This window comes from Suncus etruscus, chromosome 5, assembly GCF_024139225.1.
Source record: "Suncus etruscus isolate mSunEtr1 chromosome 5, mSunEtr1.pri.cur, whole genome shotgun sequence".
In the NCBI taxonomy this organism is placed as follows: Eukaryota; Metazoa; Chordata; class Mammalia; order Eulipotyphla; family Soricidae; genus Suncus; species Suncus etruscus.
In genome coordinates this window covers 76,801,897-76,823,704 of record NC_064852.1, presented here as the reverse complement: position 1 = coordinate 76,823,704, position 21,808 = coordinate 76,801,897, and the positions used below count along the sequence as shown (strand labels likewise).

General features: G+C 35.1%; 1 protein-coding gene across 2 annotated transcripts in view; it reads left to right on the top strand.

The window, feature by feature from the left end:
* The window catches only part of ITGB6 (integrin subunit beta 6), an 88,809-nt gene that overhangs the window by 7,679 nt on the left and 59,322 nt on the right, over window positions 1-21,808 (top strand). For both annotated transcript variants that reach the window (XM_049773347.1, XM_049773348.1), the window contains 3 exons: window positions 5,403-5,568; window positions 10,070-10,231; window positions 13,529-13,624. In XM_049773347.1, coding sequence (XP_049629304.1) covers window positions 5,403-5,568; window positions 10,070-10,231; window positions 13,529-13,624 — 424 coding nt within the window. The remainder of the gene's footprint in view (window positions 1-5,402; window positions 5,569-10,069; window positions 10,232-13,528; window positions 13,625-21,808) is intronic.

Below are 21,808 nucleotides of genomic sequence, written 5' to 3'. Positions count from 1 at the left end.
GCCCCAGAAGGTTTGCTTCATTCTTTCATAGGCTGAATAAATTGTAGCAACTATAAAGAATAATAATAACCATGGGAAACATGAGTATGGAATGTTACCAAAGAAAATAATTAAATTGAGAGTTCTGCCAAACTGGGAATCTGTATCTTGGACAATACAATTCTGTCTTTAATCAGGCTTCTGGAAAAAGAAGACTTAGCTTTTGATAGCTCTGACTACATTTCATTCACACATTTGTTCATTCACCAATTCACCAAAAACTCACTGAGCTCCAACTATGTATCTGAATTTTGCTACCTGTGGGTAACGTGCAATAAAAGCAGATCTGCTCTATCCCTTAAGGAGTCTATCTCTTAAAATTCTTTGGGTGACCAGATACATGGCACATAGCATGGTGATTAAGAACATGGTCTTCAGAAAACAGCCACATGTTTTAGGTACCAATGAATCTAATCACTTAGAATGTGATCTTTGATAAATCATTCCCTCCTCCCAAGCTTCAATTCAGAAGTACAATCAAGATCAAACAGAATGATAGAAAGAATTGATTGAGCCAATGAAATCATTTGGTATTGAACTTGATCATAGACTTATCAATAAATAGTTACTATTATCAATGCTTAAGAGAGTGAGGTTAGATGAGATACAAGTACTACACATGTATCCTGGAATGTTGACCCAAAAATGATAATTACTTTTAGCTGTTAAATAATCTGTTTTCTTATTTTCTAAAGTACTTTCCTTTTATTATTTTTTTACTCTTACTCGAAAATTTTTTCATGCAAGTTATGAGCCATTTTTAATTCAACTATACATGAATACTAGTTCTGAATTAGGGATGGTGTATAGACAGAAACAGAAAACATCTCCAGAACTCAAATACCAAATACACATGTCAATAGTTTGATTTCTCTAAGCCCTATAATTATGAAATAAATGTTCCTTATTAGGAAGGCAGTGAAAGAAAAGACTAGGAGCTTTTCCAGTCATTTACTAGTCATTATCTATACCAAATAACTTACTTGCTTTGAGCTCAATTAACCTATAAATAGGAACAATACTCTTTATCACCTAGAAATAGCAGTATTAAATTTATATTATTAATATTAATATTTATACTTATATGATATTTAATAAGAATTAAATATGCTCAGAACATAACAGACATTCCCAACAAATCTCGATTTTCTTTCTCTGATGACAATAAATAGTCATTTTAATTGAATTGTGTTAAAACTTTTAAATACTGTAAGTCTTACACTCTGAAAAATTAAGATTTCAAAGAACTAGAATAGAGCAGCCTGGTAAAACACATGATATATTTGCATAAGGATCTAATCAGCACCTCTCATACAAAATTAAGATTACAAAGAACTTTAGTTTATGTAGATTATGACAATATTCAGCATATAAGAAAGTAAAACAGATAATTTAAAAATAACTACCTATAACTTAATAATTGCAATAATACATTGCATGCTATTATAAAAGCATTTTCTGAAAATTAACTATTCTACAAAACAAAACTTAGCAAAGAGAGAAGTGTTTCACATTTTTACAATTTTATTAAAACATTGTTTAACAGATTTTTATATCTGTCCCACACTTAATAGGTTTTAATATATGTTTTGGTTTAATTCCATGAAGAAATCAAGTCTTACATAAATATATAGTTGTAAAAAAGAAAATAATTTAATGATTTTACTTGAAGACTATATACTTTATTTTAATATTACATTTAAACTAAATAAAAAGTAAAGGGTTTCCGTTTTAATTCTGAAACTATCAGTGAATTTTTCATATTCTTTTACAGAAAAACCATTGATCTGCCTTGAATATGAATGACTTATTATTGTGCATGATTTTGATTCTAAGAAACAAGTACTTCACTGAGTAATGGCAGACCTTCCAAATTTTCATGATATAATATTTAAGAAATTCACATTTGAAATATCACTGTAAACAAAGTATTGGGAAGCCTTTAATCTGATAAAACATAGCCTAAAGTTTTCCAAATTTTTAATTTTCTACTTTCTCCAGTGTTTATCATTGACAACAAATACTAATAGCTGTTTTCTTGAAGTAACAGGCTAACTTCCTTCATTATTTAGAACATGCCTGCCTGCCAAATACAAAAATTGGATTCATAGTTTAGCTGTCAAGTGTTCTTTCAGGTAAAAACAGTGTTTAAAAAAAAAAATCGCTAGAAGCTCAAACAATCCCAAAGCACTTTCTACTACAAACATTATTCTTAGATGTATGGCAAGATAGTTCTGTGTTCTTTTCCCCTGTGCTCATTTAAATCATGCATTCAAGGGTATCAGCTTAATAAAATTACAACTTTTACAGTTTCATCAAGGACACTCAAGTTAAATCAGCATTGTGTTAGTATGTTGGTTGTAATAATAATGGTGATGGTGGTGGAATATGTTATCAATAACTGCAAGAGAGTTTTGAGCTAGTTCCCTAATCCATGCTTGTGTACCAGCAGTATACTCACCATCATTTTTTGTGTCATTGCAAGTGTCTCCCCTGTACAAATACAAATGATGTCTTTTATGGTCAAAATAGGTTTGTTTGGGTTTTGGGGGGGGTTGGGCACACCCAGTGACGCTCAGGGGTTACTCCTGTCTCTGCACTCAGAAATCTCTCCTGGCTTGGGGGATCATATGAAACACCAGGGGATTGAACTGCGTTCCGTCCTAGGTCAGCCACATGAAAGACAAATGCCCTACCACTGCGCCACTGCTCCGACCCCTGGTCAAAATAGTTAACCTTAAGGACTCTTGAAAGATCTCTTCAGAGACCTCTGGTATCTGTGCACAGTGCTTCAAAAACTTCTGTTTTTATCTAATCTCCAGTGCTTTTTGGAGAGCTTTATCTTCACTGTATAGTGAATTACTAAAATTTATTTTACCCTGTAAGAATGCTGAAGTGGCTTGCATTGGTTTATATGAGAGAGAAGTTTCCCTTATTCTGGTAAAAATACAGCAACAAAAGTATTTTTTCCATTTTCATCATTGTAGATTATCTATATGCACTTAAAAGTGTTTAATAGCACAAAGGTTACATTTTCTCTATTAGCCAAACATTTTGTAAGGGATTTAAAAAAATAAGAGTCTGATAAAGCCAAGAATCAAGTCTTAAATGTCAATTGAGCAAATGCTAAATTACTGCTCCTAGGGGAAGAGTCATGCTTCTGCGAACCTCGGGTCCTTGTTCTTGCCAGCTTATCAATATAAAACTTTGTTTTGTGTGTTTCTTTAAAAAAATAACATCTTAAATATGTGTAGATTTATTAGCAACAATTTTACAGCCAACATTATATTTCTTGTCAGAACAAAGTTTCACTGACACACATATTTTCTCCAAATGTTACATCACTCTCCTTGCACTTAAGAACACTGACAGCTTAACACTTGGAGGCTGTTTTAAAGAAAAAAATCACCAATCCTAAACAACCACAAGACACCAAATTGAACATGAAAATAATATTTATTTGTAGTAAATGTGCTGAAGCTAGAAAGAAGAGACTTAACGGTATTTGACATCAGAAACAGGTCTACTAGGTGTACCAGTTTTTCCTGTGATATGCATGATCTTGAGAATATTTCAAGTAGTGATTAGGGTTAAATTAAATGTAAGTCAGGCCCGGAGAGATAGCACAGCGGCGTTTGCCTTGCAAGCAGCTGATCCAGGACCAAAGGTGGTTGGTTCAAATCCCAGTGTCCCATATGGTCCCCCGTGCCTGCCAGGAGCTATTTTCTGAGCAGACAGCCAGGAGTAACCCCTGAGCACTGCTGAGTGTGGCCCAAAAACCAAAAAAAAAAAAAAATTAAATGTAAGTCAATATACTCATGGGCACATGGCCTGTAAACAATGAGGATTGACGGTTCATCAGGTAAACTTGGTGAAGAGGAACCTTTGTGTTAAAGACAAGATACACAGCTGAACCTGTAGATCTGCTCTTTCAAGAGTCAACCAGCGCTCTCCAGCCAGCACACTACTTCCTTTACTGGAACACTCTTATTTGTCTATTCTCTTCTACACCAAAAGCTAATGTTTCTGAAAGTGTTGCTTGTGTCAGAAAGACTTGGTACAATACAGCTAATTTAGGGATCACTCCTAATGTTTCTAACTCAGAGTATTATTTTGCATTTTTACTAAATATGCTTGTGGTGCTCACATGACTAATCCATGTAACACACACACACAAACTTTGCTGTGCACCATGACTTCCATTTTTCAAATGAAAACCCAAAGTTTAGAAAGTTTGAGTAACTTGTGCATAGGCACTAACTGATGTTCATAATAAGATGTGGTGAAATTTATGATCAGCATTGACAGTCTATTACAAGACTTTTGGGTATATTCAATAAAATGGTATTTTTCCCCATATGTAAACCATTTTAAATAGTGGCTTTATTCCAAGTCTGTCACACAAGAACCTGTTCTGTCATAGAGGAATTGGACTCTTGAACCAATCAGTTCTGATTTGGAGGGTGTTTACAGGGCAGGGCTGGGGCAATAGGAGTGATTAGAGGGGAGAAACATATTCCTTTCCAGTAATTTTATAGTGTTATTAACATTTAACAGTTTAACATATTATAATAAGGGGAGATAGCACAGCAGTGGGGCATTTGCCTTGCATGCAGCTGATTCAGGACAGGCTGTGATTCGAATCCCGATATCTCATATAGTACCTCATGCCTACCAGGAGTGATTTCTGAGCACAGAGCCAGGAGTAACCCCTGAGCGTTGCTGGGAGGGAGGGAGGGAGAAAGGAAGGAAGGAAGGAAAAGGAAGGAAGGAAGAAGGAAGGAAGGAAGGAAGGAAGGAAGAAGGAAGGAGGAGGGAGAGGAGGAAGGAAGGAGGGAAGGAAGGAGGAAGAGGAGGAGGAAGGAAGGAGGAAGGAGAGAAGGAAGGAAGAAGAAGGAAGGAAGGAAGGAAGGAAGGAAGAGAAGAAGGAAGGAAGGAGGGAAGGAGAAGGGAAGGAAGGAGAAGGAAGGAAGGAAGAAGGAAGGAAGGAAGGAAGAAGAAGGAAGGAAGGAAAAGGAAGAAGGAAGGAAGGAAGGAAGGAAGGAAGGAAAGAAGCAAAGATAAAAGCCTTACTGGCTACTGCTTAGAAAGCAATAAATGATTGACACACACAAATGATGAATGAATAAGGAATCGGATCACCTAATACGTTATCAGAGTTTAAGCTGGTATAAGACACAAAGAAAGCTTTAAATGCTAGCTAATATGGTCATTGTGACAGGAGTGAGTTTGTGACCTTAATAGTGAACCTTAATAAACTAGAATCAGGCATGTTATGAAAATCCTTAATTTTTTTTAGAAAATGTTGCTAGGCGATCAGAACTATTATGTGTGTGCTGATTCATTTTATTTTACTTTTGCAGTAGTATTCCGTACTTATGCTTACCTACATTTGGATTCAAGCACATTCTGCCATTGACAAATGATGCAGAAAAATTCAATGAAATTGTGAAGAATCAGAAAATTTCAGCTAATATTGACACGCCCGAAGGAGGATTTGATGCAATCATGCAAGCTGCTGTGTGTAAGGTACATTATGGGAATTTGCATTTTATTCTTTATATATAAAATATGTTACATATATACCTTATTAAAAATCTACTTTGAAAAGCTTAATTAACTTCATCTGTATGAAAACTGCTCTATTTCTATATTTTGATAATTCTCTTTAGAACAAGCTTTCTGTAGATGTTTAATTGAATCAGGCTAAAGTTGTTTTAATATTATATAAATACAATTACAGTTCTGTCAAATATGGGTTAAACAATAGTTGTGGTGTCTTGTTCTTGGTTTTTGAGGGACCACTTGTAGCTGGACTCAGGACATACCTAAGGGTCTGTGCTCAAGAATCATTTCTGGAGTAGTTTGGGGCACCACTGGGTCTGGTGCCAAGTTTCAAATTGGGGTTGGCTGTTTGCAAGGCAAGAACCTTACCCACTGGATTATCTCTCTAGTATTGATTCACTTTCAAAGGATGCAATAATGTTCAATTATCAAGGTGTAAAAAAATTAAGGACAAATATTATTTTGAAAAGTCAATTGATCAGCTACATATTAGGTAGATATTATTTGAACCAACAAAATCAGCAGGTCATAAGAGGTCATAAGATGTCCACAATAATGCAGGAACATGTATCTTCAGCAAAAATTTTCTACTTACAGTTCTTTACGGAAAATATCAGGTTATGGGTAGTGCTGAAGATCTTAGAAGGTGAATATTAGGGAGTAAAATGATGGCTAATGTGGAATGGTAGGACTAAGATGAACTTTAGTTCCACTAGTTCATGAACTAATAGTAATGAGAGTGAAAAATTCTATTAAAAACAGACCATATTAATAAGAAATTACCAAAGGTAATACTTTTAGAAGCAACCCTTATTCTAGTAATACTTAGATATTTTTATATCATTAGGAAGAGAAATACATGTTCCAATGTTGGGTGATGACTACTTTGAATTTATTTTGTATTTCATTCTTTCTAATTTTGCTTTAGTGTGGATTTGGGATATAAGGTATGACTTACTATACTACTTTCCCACATTTTTCTATTGAAGAGCTTGACAAAAAAATAATCATGTACAAGACAAGGCTGTCCACTCTCACCACTCCTATTCAACAAAGCGCTGGAAGTACTTGCTATAGCGATTAGGCAAGAAAATGATATCAAAGGAATCCAGATAGGAAAGGAAGAAGTCAAGCTCTCACTGTTTGCAGATGACATGATACTCTACTTAGAAAACCCTAAAGGCTCTACCAAAAAGCTTCTAGAAACAATAGACTCATATAGCAAGGTGGCAGGCTACAAAATTAACACACAAAAATCAGTGACCTTCTCATACACAAATTATAATAGAGAAGAAAGGACCTTAAAAAATAATCCCATTCACAATAGTGTCATAGAAACTAAATTATCTTGGAATCAATTTGACTAAAAATGTGAAGGACCTATTCAAAGAAAACTGTAAAACTCTGCTCCAAGAAATAAGAGAGGACACGCGAAAATGGAAGCACATACCCTGCTCATAGATTGGCAGGATTAACATCATTAAAATGGCAATACTCCCCCAAGGCATTATACAGATTTAATGCTATCCCTCTAAAGATACCCATGACATTCTTCAAAGAAGTGGATCAGGCACTTTTGAAATTCGTTTGGAACAATAAACACCCTCGAATAGCTAAAGCAATCATTGGGAAAAAGAATATGGGAGGAATTACTTTCCCCAACTTTAAACTTTACTACAAAGCAATATTATCAAAACAGCATGGTATTGGAATAAGGACAGGCCCTCAGATCAGGGGAATAGGCTTGAATACTCAGAAAATGTTCCCCAGAAATACAATCACCTAATGTTTGATAAAGGAGCAAGAAATCCTAAATGGAGCAAAGAAAGCCTCTTCAACAAGTGGTGTTGGCACAACTGGCTAGCCACTTGCAAAAAATTGAACTTAGACCCCCAGCTAACATCATGTACAAAGGTAAAATCCAAATGGATTAAAGACCTCGATATCAGACCCGAAACCATAAGATATATAGAACAACACATAGGCAAAACACTCCAGGAAATTGAGACTACAGGCATATTCAAGGCGGAAACTGCACTCTCCAAGCAAGTGAAGGCAGAGATTAACAGATGGGAATGTATTAAGCTGAGAAGCTTCTGCGTCTCAAAGGAAATAGCGCCCAGGATACAAGAGCCACTCACTGAGTGGGAGAAACTATTCACCCAATACCCATCAGATAAAGTGCTAATCTCCAAAATATATAAGGCACTGACAGAATTTTACAAGAAAAAAAAATCTAATCCCATCAAAAAATGGGGAGAAGAAATGGACAGACACTTTGACAAAGAAGAAATACAAATGGCCAAAAGACACATGAAAAAATGCTCCACATCACTAATCATCAGGGAGATTCAAATCAAAACAACTATGAAGTACCACCTCACACCCCAGAGATTGGCACACATCACAAAGAATGAGAACAAGCAGTGTTGGTGGGGATGTGGAGAGAAAGGAACTCTTTTTCACTGCTGGTGGGAATGCCCTCTAGTTCAACCTTTATGGAAAGCGATATGGAGATTCCTCCAAAAACTGGAAATCAAGCTCCCATATGATCCAGCTATACCACTCCTAGGAATATACCCTAGGAACACAAAAATACAATACAAAAACTTCTTCCTTACACCTATATTCATTGCAGCACTATTTACCATAGCAAGACTCTGGAAACAACCAAGATGCCCTTCAACAGACGAATGGCTAAAGAAACTGTGGTACATATACACAATGGAATATTATGCAGCTGTCAGGAGAGATGAAGTCATGAAATTTTCCTATACATGGATGTACATGGAATCTATTATGCTGAGTGAAATAAGTCAGAGAGAGAGAGAAAAACGCAGAATGGTCTCACTCATATATGGGTTTTTAAAAAAATGAAAGACATTCTTGCAATAATAAGTTTCAGACACAAAAGAGAAAAGAGCTGGAAGTTCCAGCTCACTTCAGGAAGCTCACCACAAAGAGTGATGAGTTTAGCTAGAGAAAGAACTACATTTTGAACTGTCCTAATAATGAGAATGTATGAGGGAAATGGAAAGCCTGTCTTGAGTACAGACGTGGGTTGGGTGGGGAGGAGGGAAACTTGGGACATTGGTGATGGGAATGTTGCACTGGTGATGGGTGGTGTTCTTTACATGACTGAAACCCAAACACAATCATGTATGTAATCAAGGTATTTAAATAAAAAAATAAACAAACAACAAAAAAAGAGGTACTACAGTGGCTATTGAGCATTCCTAGCATGTGCCCACCTAGTTTGATTCCTGGCACTGCATGGTCTCTTGCATCATCAAATGCAGCTTTGAGGATCCCAAACACTTCTTTGATGACGTAGTATCAACAAACCATTCTTGTACTCAATGACTTCTCAGGTTGGTAAGAGTCACTTAGGTGCCTCTAGACTCTCTAAAGCACTATTTAGGAGACACCTTTCTCCCACTCTCAATATCAAAATTAATATGAAGATGTCCTAAGACTAAAAAATTTATATTGAAACAAATCACTTATATTTCTGGTAATTTCTTAGGAAGGTTCAAAATTAAGACAGCATTATGCCTATTGTAATTCAGTATATTTTGCAACTGTACCATATTTCATTATTTAAGAGTTGATTTTTATCCTTGTTCATTTTATTAAAAACATACTTTAAAAAAAACTGAAAAAAATATCATGTAAATGTCAAGATCAAGAGATCACAGATACAACTATTAATTTAATGGATCTAATTTTTTGAAGCTTATCATCTAAAATGATATCTGAGAATATAAAATGTCATTTTAATTTATTTTAAACTTATTTATTTATTCAGACCAGAGCGATAGCACAGCGTTAGGGCGTTTGCCTTGCATGGTCTGACTCAGGATGACTCAGTTCGATCCCTGGTGTCCCAGATGGTCCCCATGCCAGGAGCGATTTCTGAGCGCATAACCAGGAGTAACCCCTGAGCGTCACCGGGTGTGGCCGAAAAATAAAAAAAAAGAAAAAAACTTTATTTATTGATTGATTGATTGGTTTTTGGACTTTACTCTGCGGTGCTCAGGGGCCACTCCTGGCTCTGCACTCAGAAATCGCCTCTGGCACACTGGGGGGCCAAATGGGATGCCAGGAATCGAACCGGGTCCTTTCCAGGTCGGCCACATGCAAGGCGAACGCCCTACCACTGTGCTATATCTCCAGCCCTAAAATGTCATTTTTGATACAGTATCACCTCACAATAAATGAAAAAGTTTAAAAGTAGATTGAAGTAGTTCTTTTTTATAATCTAAATGTGTCCCATCATAACTGATTAATACTTCACTGCTACTTCTAATGCAGTACAAACCAAATGCCTTTTAATGCCATATTTGGTGGTTTTAAGGAACATCTGGGGTGCTAGAAATCAAACCTGGGACAGCAGCAATCAAGAAAGATCCCTTCTCTGGTACTATCTCTTCAGTCCCACCTTGTAAATTCTTTTTTGTTGTAGGAAAAAATTGGCTGGCGGAACGATTCCCTCCATCTCCTGGTTTTTGTAAGCGATGCTGATTCTCATTTTGGAATGGACAGCAAATTGGCAGGCATTGTCATTCCTAATGATGGGCTCTGTCACTTGGACAACAAGAATGAATATTCCATGTCAACTGTCTTGGTATGTGACCTGTACTCTACATTATTGGAGGGACACAGGAGATAAATAAAGTGGTGATTTTTTGCCATGCGTGGCAGAATAACTCATTCATGGTGAAGGCAGTACATAGTTGTTTTGTTTTTGTTTTTTTGATGGGCCACACCCAGCATTGCTCAGTTGCTTAGGGCTTGTTTACTCCTGGCTCTGCACTTAAGAATCACTACTGGTGGGTTCAGAGGACCAAATGGGATACTGGAGATTGAATCTGAGTTGGCTGCATTTAAGGCAAGTGTCCTACCCATTATACTTTTGCTCTAGCCCTACACATATATCTTGTTTTAATCTGAGAAGAAAACCTTTCCTTCTCCTCAGACTCATCACACCTTTGAAGGTTTTCCCAGGAGCATTAATCTGTGTTAGGCACTAGTGGAAAGTTAGGATCTTCTATGGCATAAATAATCATAGAACTTCTTCGATTTTTCTAAGTTCTAAGGCCACAAAAAATAGTCTAGTTAAGTTTATCCTATTATTCACTACAGCCCTGGAAAGGGATGCTCAGACCAGAGCAACTGTAATGTAGGAAGCATTGTGAAGAATGGTTCCAGAGTCATGTCCCCTAAATACTATAATGTTTTTATCTAGCACTGGAGTCCCAGAGAAAAGCTGAATAATCAGGAGCTACTTGTTAAATGGCTATAATTTTGTCATTTCAAAATTTCTGATGATATTCAAAAAACTTTTTTTTTACTTTGTAAAACATGGTAAGATCTATAGAGCTCTTCACAGACACAATCTAGACACCAGAACAGCTTTCCTCTAACAGAGTATGAGGCTACCACTTTATGCTCTCATTATTCCTTGTGTATGAAATACTCTTCCCTTCTAGGCTGCTGAGAAACTCATAATGGGCCTTTAAAAGCTACTCAATCACAATACTCCCAAACTGACCTATTTAGCTTCCCCTAGCCTCAAAACAATCACTTAGGCCTCTCATATCTAAAGGCCTATGTAACCATCACTATATGAAAATATATTTGCACATACTCTTCTCCCTAATGCAGTCCCTTCAAAAGCCAAGAATAGTCATTATCTTTATTTCTTAATGGCACAATATCTGATACACTGTGTGTGCTGACTAATATAAGAATGAAAATTAAGGAACTATTAGGAAGGCCAAATTGTCTTCATTTGCATCTGGGTGAAATATGATACAAATAATTTAATATACTAAAAATTACAATAGTGTAAATGCATCTGTAAAAGAAAGCAAACTTCAATTTCTAGAATTCCTATACCAGATTGTAAAAATCATTATCCCTAAAACAATTTGGTTAAATTATATATAGTAATGCTTAATACAGTAATGAAAACAAGGTTTTATTATTTTTTATTTTTAATTTCTTATTAAAATTTTAATTCATAAATTATCTACCATTCTTGATCTAATTTTTAATCTTCAACTTATTTCCCATAAATTTTGTTAAAAGTAAGAGTCCTGGGGCTGGAGTGATAGCATGGAGGTAAGGTGTTTGCCTTTCATGCAGAAGAATGGTGGTTTGAATCCCGGCATCCCATATAGTCCCCTATGCCTGCCAGGGGTGATTTCTGAGCATAGATCCAGGAGTAACCCCTGAGCACTGTCAGGTATGACCCCAAAACCAAAAAAAAAGTAAGAGTCCTAAAACATGTATTGATCATCTATATTTTACAGTATAATTAAATGATTAAATTATTCTTTAATCATAAAAATAAGATTTTATTAAAAGGTAAATGCAGATAGCCATATTTTATCTTTTAGCCAAAAGACAAAAAACTGAGAAATTGATTTTTTTCCATTGCCTTTTTTTCTTGTTACTATTCAAATGTCCCACAATAGACATCTCCAAAAAAGTAGTATCACAGAAACAACATCATCTGTTGCCCAATAAGACCTTCTCATCTAAAAAATATTCAACTGATTCCTACAAAATAAGTTGCCACATTGCCTGTCTGCCATATAACTGTTGTATCCTTAGCATTCATTCACCAATTAGCCTACATTTAATGCCACTAGATAGCAGGACATAGGACATGTTCCATGATGATAAAGAGTTTACAATTGTAAAAATTAAGTTAATATATATGAATTAAATAATAAACTACATTTCTCCACCAACATGAGTAATGGTATATCCTTACCACAGTGTTCTAAAGGCTAGGGAGGTGTGGACACAGAATTGGAGCAATTCAAGTTTTGAGTAGCTAAGAAGCAGAGGAGAATGAAAATGCCGGCCTCTTATCTGACTCCTTTGAACATTTACTGGTAAAAGTACAAATACAAAGGAAAGTACCTATTTAACACATTTGCAGCTGGGTCAAGTGACCTAAATATTGTAGAGAAAAATTTATCTTTTTCCCTAGCCTTGAAACTTGCGCCTAAGAAAGACTTGAAAGTACTACAAAATAAGCTAGCATTTCACATTAGTGTACAGAAAGTTTTTTTTTTTCCTTCAGGTTTCTTCACCTGGGTTACTTGAGTCATAATGTATAAATTCCTAGTGTAGTTTGCTACTAACTCCTTCATTTGACTTTATTCTTTGTATTTTTCCTACATTTGGAATTAGATAACAGATAACTGTACTCCATATTTCTCCAGCTTTGAAAAAAACATAGGCTACCTTAAAATTGATAATAACTCTTTTTTTTAAAGTAGGGATATCACCTTGGAATGTATATGTCAGTAGAAAAGTCATGTTTGAATAAAAAAGTTCATATCTCATAAAATCAATTAATGATATATTAAAAAAACAAAATAACAAAAAGAACTAAGACTAAATCTAGGAATTGACTTAGCAGTGCCTAGATCAGAGACCTTTGAGGAATTCTGTCATTCTTTGGCAGGCTGTCTTTGTCTCCTTTTATTCCAGTAAGTGTTTAGAAACATCTCAGTCATATCTGTCAGTCTTAGTGCTCCTCTCTCAATTTCTTGAACCTGATGACATGTGGCACTTAGAAGAAAATAAAGGTGTCCTGAACACTTGGTGTACTGTAAGTCTTTATATAAACTTTAATTTGGATTTTCTTTAAAAATAGAATCTAATGTATATTACATTGATAGGAAGAGTTTTTTAGGAATTAATTGCCCTCATACTATTTATAAAATAATTATTAAACCTAGTAAGTGAAAATGTTAATATATATTGTTTACTTAAAATGATAGATACAATTACACCCACGAGCATTGCAATTTCCAAAATTAGTAAGATAGCTTTGAATTAAGTATTTCCTTATTTTTTCATACTTCTGTTAAGATACTTAAAATCTACATGTTAATTCTAGGAATATCCAACTATTGGGCAACTCATTGACAAACTGGTGCAAAATAATGTGTTACTGATTTTTGCTGTAACTCAAGAACAAGTTCATTTATATGAGGTAAGCAAACCTAATTTGGAACATTGCTCCAGGGAGACTTTCAATATGAAACTTGAACATTAATTCTGAGTTTAACATGTGGGGTATCATTAGCAAATAATTAACATATGAAATGTATAAGACCCTTGAAGTGAATTTAATGTCTATTTGCAATTTAAATTATAAATACAGAGGCACAGTAGGGAATGAAAGAGAGATATTGTGGAATAAAGAGGGAAGAATTGTGAAAATAAGAAAAATAAGTTGGAAAAGAGTGTCAATATAAAAATATGCATATCTACATAGGAGAAAAAACCCATCTGTTTTCCTTGAACTATATCATGTGATGAGAAGAATGTTAACAAAGAACAAAGAAAAGTATAAACAAGAGAACTGACCTTAAAATAGATATTTTAAACTAAGTACATATGAAATACATAAGGGGCCAGAGTGGTGACACAAGCAGTAAGGTGTCTGTCCTGTGTGTCCTTCCTAGGACAGACTGTGGTTTGATGCCCGGTGTCCCATATCATCCTCCATGCTAGTAGCAATTTCTGAGCACATACCCAGGAGTAACCCCTGAGTGTCACCAAGTATGACCCAAAAACTAAAAAACAAAAACAAAAACAAAAAAACAGACAAAAAAAAAAAAACCGTAAGTAGAGACCCAACTGCAGTTATCGAGAAGCGAAAAGTTGAAAAACAAAACTATGAGATGGAGAGATAGTACAAGGGCAGTTGCCTTGCATGGCTAAAATGGGTTTGAGCCTCGGCATTCCATATGTTCCCTGAGTCCCACCAGGAGTGATACCTGAGTGCAGCCAGGAGTAAGCCCTGAAAACCGCATAGTATTTGTATATATATATAGATAGATAGATAGATAGATAGATAGATAGATAGATAGATAGATAGATAGATAGATAGATAGATAGATAGATAGATAGATATAGATATAGATATAGATATAGATATATAGCCTAAAAATTAGAAAACAAAACAGAACCAACAAAAGTACCAACAATAAAAGAGAACCATCTCATTTATTCATAGATCACTGCATAAACTCTAGGACTAAAAGACTTCTGAGGCTTCTTTTTAGAGAAAAACACTGTCAAAATACTATGAATTGAAATTCTAATGACTGATAAAATTCTAGTACATAGTTGTACCCAAGAACTAAGTAGTCTCTAGCATGGGTTTGGAAACTGAAGAGAAATAAGGTGTATATTAAATTCTTTATACTTTCTCTGCTGAAACTTCAGATACTTCCAATTTCAAAGTCTGATCTCCCACTTCTTTGTAAAGGACCTCTTAATACCCTTAGTTGAAAAGAAAATGATTATTTCCAAGCAAAACTTTACAGAGTTCAGAAAACCCTAAGATAATTTGACAGAGAACTTTTCATCAAATGCCACTTAGGGCTAAGGCCAAGGCCGACCTTGAACTCCTATCCAGTTCTGCAGAAAGGATCCAGAAGGAGATGCTATCTTGCGTTTTTAATGAGAGGAATGCATTGTACTCCAGGTAAGATTGACTTCTGCTGAAAACCAAAGACGTTCCTTGCAATCCACCCACATACTCAAGGCCTTTGTTCAACTCAGAGTCCATATGGGTTTACCTGATCCTTTTTTTAAGATACTTTTATTCACAGTACTTATTTCTAGTGCTTTTAAGTAGTGGAGCTGCAGTATATAGTTTTTAAAATAAATATCCCCAAATACAATCGTGACTCTTATCTTGCCTTTGATCCTTAAGGTTAGAGGAAGTCTATCTTCTCTTAAGTGGGCTCTTATTTAGAAGGGGAACAAGGAGTTGCACAAAACTTATCAGAGTTTGGAAAATGCAATTAATAGTCATGAACACAGGTATCCATAATTCACTTTGGGATTGGTTTTTAAGACTAACAATGCATTTATATACCTACTTAAGACCACTATTAAAGAGACTGAAGAGAAAGAAATACAAAGCAAATCAAAATCTAGAATTTAAACTAGTTGCATCTAAGATTCCTATGTCATGAAGAAAATGATTATTTCTGAGGAAAATACTAGATCAGAGACTGTCTAGCATGTAGCAGCAGGACATTTACTTTGCCTGCCTGCTAATCTCATTATGAGTCAAATTTATGTTCAGTCATGATGGTGGTCTTTACGATCCAGATTCTGGTGAGTTTAAACGGACATTTTCAGGAAGCCCTGCAGCACAGACTAGGCAGGTCAGCAGTGCACTCTCAGGCTCAGATCCTTTTACTACTTTATTTTCATGTTGATGTACTCGTTAGTTTTAGCCTATATTGGTTGGGGCAGGAGGCAGCCCCATCTAAAGATAATGATAAAAATACTGCACTTCCTGGAAGTCGTCACACAGCACGGAAATGCTGATCTCTTATTTTATTTATAATGAAAACTGAAAATGTACAGATAATGGTTTGTGTTGCCTTTCCATTTAGATCTCTTAGAAGGAGTCGTGTGTTTACAGGAGTCCCATGCAGCCTCATATTTCAAGAACAGTGGTTAGATAGAACAGAAATACAGAAGGCAAGTGGCACCAGTTCTGTGAAAAGGATCTGGGCATAAGCAATACCAGAGTTGGCAGGGATTGGGGTTGGGTGAGTTAATGGAAGCTTTCTCTTATAGAAGATAAGACTTATTACACCCATATGTAGGAGAAAGTGATTGTTTTTAAAATAATTTTAGTAAGTGCTTTGAACTGCTAAGGTGTGCAGTATTGTTGAACTTTATGGCAACAGAGATGAACAATGAGGAGAATAAAACAAACAGTTTTGTCTTCAGTGTGCACCCGACTCCAACAGATCATTTTAACAAACTTATTATTATGAATAGTTTCCTGTTTGTCCAATTATAGGGTTCAAAAGATAATGATAGATAATAGACTGTGCAGTAGGTAGTATATTATATTCTAGTGCTAAACACCATTTTGAATCAGGATTCAATTACCCAAATGTAAAAACAATTTTTATCTTCACTGTTATTTCCAAATGTTTGTTAATTTACATTAGATAGTATCAGAATATTAAATTGCTGAATTTAACTAGTTTTGCCCTCCTGGTGTGAAACTGAGATAAAAAGCAGTTAGGTCAGTGTTCTTTACTGTCAAATCATATTATTAATCACCTGGGATTATTTGCAAGACTTTCAAAATGTCTATATCTGGCTGGGTAGGTTTTGTGAAATTAGCAATAATAATCATTATATGACTCTAGTTTTATGATGTAATATTGAAACATACACTTAGAAAGTGAATTAGATATGCTGATAAAAGCACTTTGTTTAATGACTACACCTGTGACATCTATAATCGATGTCTCTGTGGTTATCGGGACAGAATGATGTGTCTAAATCAGTGCTTTTCAATTGTTCAAAATTGTTCAAAAAGTTCATAGGTGTAAAAGGGTTGCAAAGTCCAGCATGGAAATAGGATTTTTCTACTATCAAAGAGTCCTGGAGGCAAAAATACTCACTTGTTAGCTCTCCTGGGTAATGGTGGGTGGGTCTTAGTCACTTCTCTGTTTACAATTCTCATTACAGATATTCTAGTAAATACGTTTTGGGTGAATATTTTAAGCAACTCAGATTTCCTCCAAAAGGGTTAAATTTTCTGAAGAGGAAACTGGAGTTGGGGTAACAAACAGCTGTCAAGGGTGAGGAGCTGCAAAGTAAAGGGCACGTGGGAACACCTACCCATTGTGATCATAATCTGCAACCGTTAAGTTACTTTTCAATTTCTTCCACTTTGTACCTATAGTGAAAAGGGACAATTGCCATGTACAAGTACATTATGGTCAATTTGTTGTATAAGCTCCAAAACCTTACATGGACATGACATTGCTGGTCATTTCATCTAAAAACAAGAATAATGTTCTATGACCCTGGTGTTATGTTAACTAGCCTGTGAAAATTATCTACCATATGCAAGTTTCAATTTTTCAGGAACAACCCAATTTTTTCCCTACTCCTTTTTTCCTCATTTTCACATGATATTAAGAGATTTGAAAGGAGGCAGAAATTAGAGTGGAATATAAAATGGGTTTTTTTATTTACTTATTATTTGGTTTCATTATAGTCACAGTTGGAAAAAATCAAAATAATTTTTATCAGATTAAAATATCTTTATCTTTTTCTCTTTCCTTAGTTTCTAGAATACAAAAAGTCTGGGCAAAATAACCCTAATAACAATGATTCAGTCTGGAAGGGGATTAGGGATATCACCAAAAATTCCAGTGGTCACCACATAATAAACTAGAGCTACCCATTATATAGATTATTTGGGGGCATGTTTAAAAGCTATTTTATAATCTACCAATTACTTCCTACAAAGGAATATTCCAAACTCATGATTTTAGTGAAAATAAAATCATCCAGGGATATTTTTAAAAAAGACAATTGGATTATAAATCAATAAATTGCTTTGTATTTAAGTATAATGGAAAATTTGTTTAATTTTTCTGGGAGAAAATGGGAGGAGACTGAGCTGCCTACAATTCATTATCAATAATTTCCAAAAGGGGAAGAAAGGATACCCTAAAAAAATTCTATCTGGAGGCCAGAGTGAAAGCACAGTGGTAGGGAGTTTGCTTTGCATGCATTGAGCCAAGACAGAACCAGGTTAAATTATCAGCATCCCAGGTCCCCTGAGCCTTCCTGGAGCAATTTCTGAGCGCAGAGCCAGGAGTAACCCTTGACCATCACCGGATGTTACCTAAACAATAAATATAAAATAAAATGAAACTATTATTTAGTTATTATGCTGTATTCCAACCATAAAGAATGGAGCCATAAAATTAATACCCATGTCCCACTTTCACAAATTTTAACATTTTATGACATTTTAACATAAAAAAATGAAAAAAACTTAGTAGTTTACAAAGTTATTGATAGTTTTAAATAGATTCAGTCATATAATACTTCAACACCAGTTCCACCTCCAGTGTCAATTCCATCACCAGTGCACCACTCCATCATCTCCCATCCTTCATACCATTCCCATAATCCCTCCCCCACCTGCCACTTTGGTAAGCATGCTACAAAGTTCTGTGGTTGCTGCTGAGATCACATGTTTTCAGTGTTATTGAGTCTGTGCTTTAGATATATGGCTATTCCACTCTCCCACGTCACCAACAAGGCTCCAACCCTTGTTTCCCCATTATTTCTTATTCCCATAGTTTTCCTTCCTGCCTTGATTTATTTTCTTCTGACTTTCTCCTCCCTAGGCTCTGGAGTCCAGGGTGATCTAGGCTTCACCCTTTGCTCATTACATTTGATTATTCTATTTAGCAAAGACAAGTAAGATCATTCTGTGTTTATCTTTCTTCTTCTGACTTACTTCATTCAACCTGATCTCTTCCAGTTCCAACCAGGTTGCAACAAATTCCATGATTTCATTGTTTCTTGCAGCTGCATATTATTTCATTGTGTATATGTACCACATCTTCATAATCAATTCATCTGTCATTGGACACCTAAGATGATCCTATATTTTAGCTATTCTAAGTGCAGCAATGAATAATTGTGTATCTAAGTCCTTTTGAACAAATGTTTTTTAATTCTGGGGATATATACATAAAAGTGAAATTTATGAATAAAATAGCCACTCAATTATAAGTTTAATGAGAACTCTCCATACCATTTTCCATAGGAATTAAACCAGACAACATTCCCACCAGAAGTAGGTGAGAGTTTCTTTTTCACCACATCCCTGCCAATACAGATTATTCTGACTAGTTTTGATATGTATCAGTCTTATTGGTGTGAGATGATGTATCATTGTTGTCCTGATTTTGTTTTGTTTTATGTTGTTGTTTTGTTGTTGTTTGTTGTTGTCTTGATTTTGCTTTCCCCAAAATAAGTGGTGCTGAGCACTTTTCCATGTGTTATTGGTGATCTATTTGCCTTCCTCTGAGAAGTCTCTATTTATTTCCTCTTCCCCTTTTTGATAGGATATTAAATTTGTTTATCTTTCTAAATATTTTTATGGAGGATAGTCATGATTGTGAATCTTATTTTTTTTACAAGTATTTCACAGTTATATTTAAGTGCATAATGACAGTGAATTGGGGCAATTCCCACCACCAGTGTTGATCTTCCTCCGAACCTGTTCCCAGAATGCTTCCCCTGTCTCTACCCTTAGCCCCCTGGACTGCTAGTGTAATGAGTCTCTTTTGTGTATAGCTTATTTTAGTTTGGGTCTCTTGATTCTATTGTCGTTGTATTTTATATATTCTGAATATCAAGCCTTTATCTGAAGTGCTCAATGTAATTTTTCCATTAATTTAGCTATATTTTAGTTTTACCCTGTGTTCCCTTTGTCATGCAGTAACTTTTGATTTTATATAGTCCCATTTATTTATTTTTTTATGTGATTGCCTTTGCTAGTGGTATCAGATACTTGAAGATACCTTTGAGATTCAAATCTTGGAGTGTTCTGCCTATGTTTACTCAATGTTCTTTATACTTTCTGGTTGAATCTCTAGGTCTTTAAACCACTTTTAATTGACTTTGTGTAACGTATGAGATATGGATCAAGCTTTAATTTCTTACCTGTAGTTATTCAGTTTTACTAGCACCATTTGTTGAAGAAGGCTACCTTTACTCATTTTCATGTTCTCAGCTTCCTTATCAAAGCAAAGTTGTATATATATGGAGGGGTTGTCATTGGATACTCAAAGTTGACCCATTGACCAGAATTTCTCTTTATTCTAGTACTATGCAGTTTTGTTCACTATATCTTTATAATACAATTACATATTAGGTAAGGAGATACCTCTGCATTTTCTTTTTTCAGGGGGGAAGTTGGGCCACACCAGGAGGTGCTCAGGGGTTACTCCTGGCTCTTCACTCAGATGTTATTCTTGGCAGGCTTAAGAGACTAAGATGGATGCCAGGGACTATATGGGTCTGCTGTGGTCAAGGTAAACACCCTACTACTGTGCTATCACTCTGACCTCAGCTCCCAATTTCTTATTTTTTCAGCATGACATTGGCTATTTGGGATATCTTCTAATTACAAACTTAATTATTGACTTTTCTAATGAGGAGTATTATCTGAATTTAGATGGAAATTGCATTGAATCTATATAATAGCTTAGGTAGTAGAGTCATTTTAACAATATTAATTCTCCTAGTCCATAGCCTGGAATATTTTTTATTTTCTAAGGTCTTATTTTATCTCTTAAAGTGATTTAAACCTATCATAGTTTGGTTTTCTACATCTTAGATTAAATTTATTCCTAGATATTTTATGTTTTTGGATGCATACCTATATGTGATAGACTCCTAAATGACTTTCTCACCTTATTCATTTTGTATATAAGAATGCAACCAATTTTTGTTTATTGATTTTATAGGCAGTTGTTTTGCTTTATTGGTTTATTTTTTCAAGGATCTTTATTGTAGAATCTTTGAGGTCTTCTATGTATATTATCATGTCATCTGCAAATAGTGATCATTTGACTTGTTCTCCAAATTGGATCCCTTTGACTTATTTTTCTTTCCTGATTTCTTTAGACAGCAATTCTAATGCTATATTGAATAAAAGTAGAGAAGTGTGCATACTTACCTTATTCCTAATTTCAGATTAATGTTTTCCTTTTTGTTCACCTTTATGAATGATACTGACTGTGGGTTTGTCAAAGATGGGCAATACTAGCTTGAGAAAAGTTTTATCTATAACCATATTGTTCAGGATTATTTTCATGAATGGATATTAAATCCTGTAAAAGCTTTCTCTGCATCAATTGATATGGTAATATAGTTCTTATATTTTTTATTATTGTGGTATATTATGTTAATTTATTTTGCATGTTTAATCATACTTGCAGCTCTGGGGTGAATCCTACTTGATTGGGATATCTGAATTTTTGTATGTCATTGGATTTAGTTAGCTAAGATTTTTTTAAATTTCTTTATTTATGGGCCAGAGTGATGGTGCAAGCAGTCAGGCATTTGCTTTGCATGCACTAACCTAGACAGACTGCAGTTCATTCCCTTGGTGTCCCATATGGTCCCCCAAGCCAGGAGTGATTTCTGAGTGCATAGCCAGGAGGAGTAACCCCTGAGATCATTGTGTATGGTCCAAAAACAAAAAAAATTTTTTTACTTAGGCACATTGGTTATAAACATGTTTGTAGTTGCTTTTTAGTCATATAAAATACACCCCCTTCACCAGTGCAACCTTTGTGCCACCAAT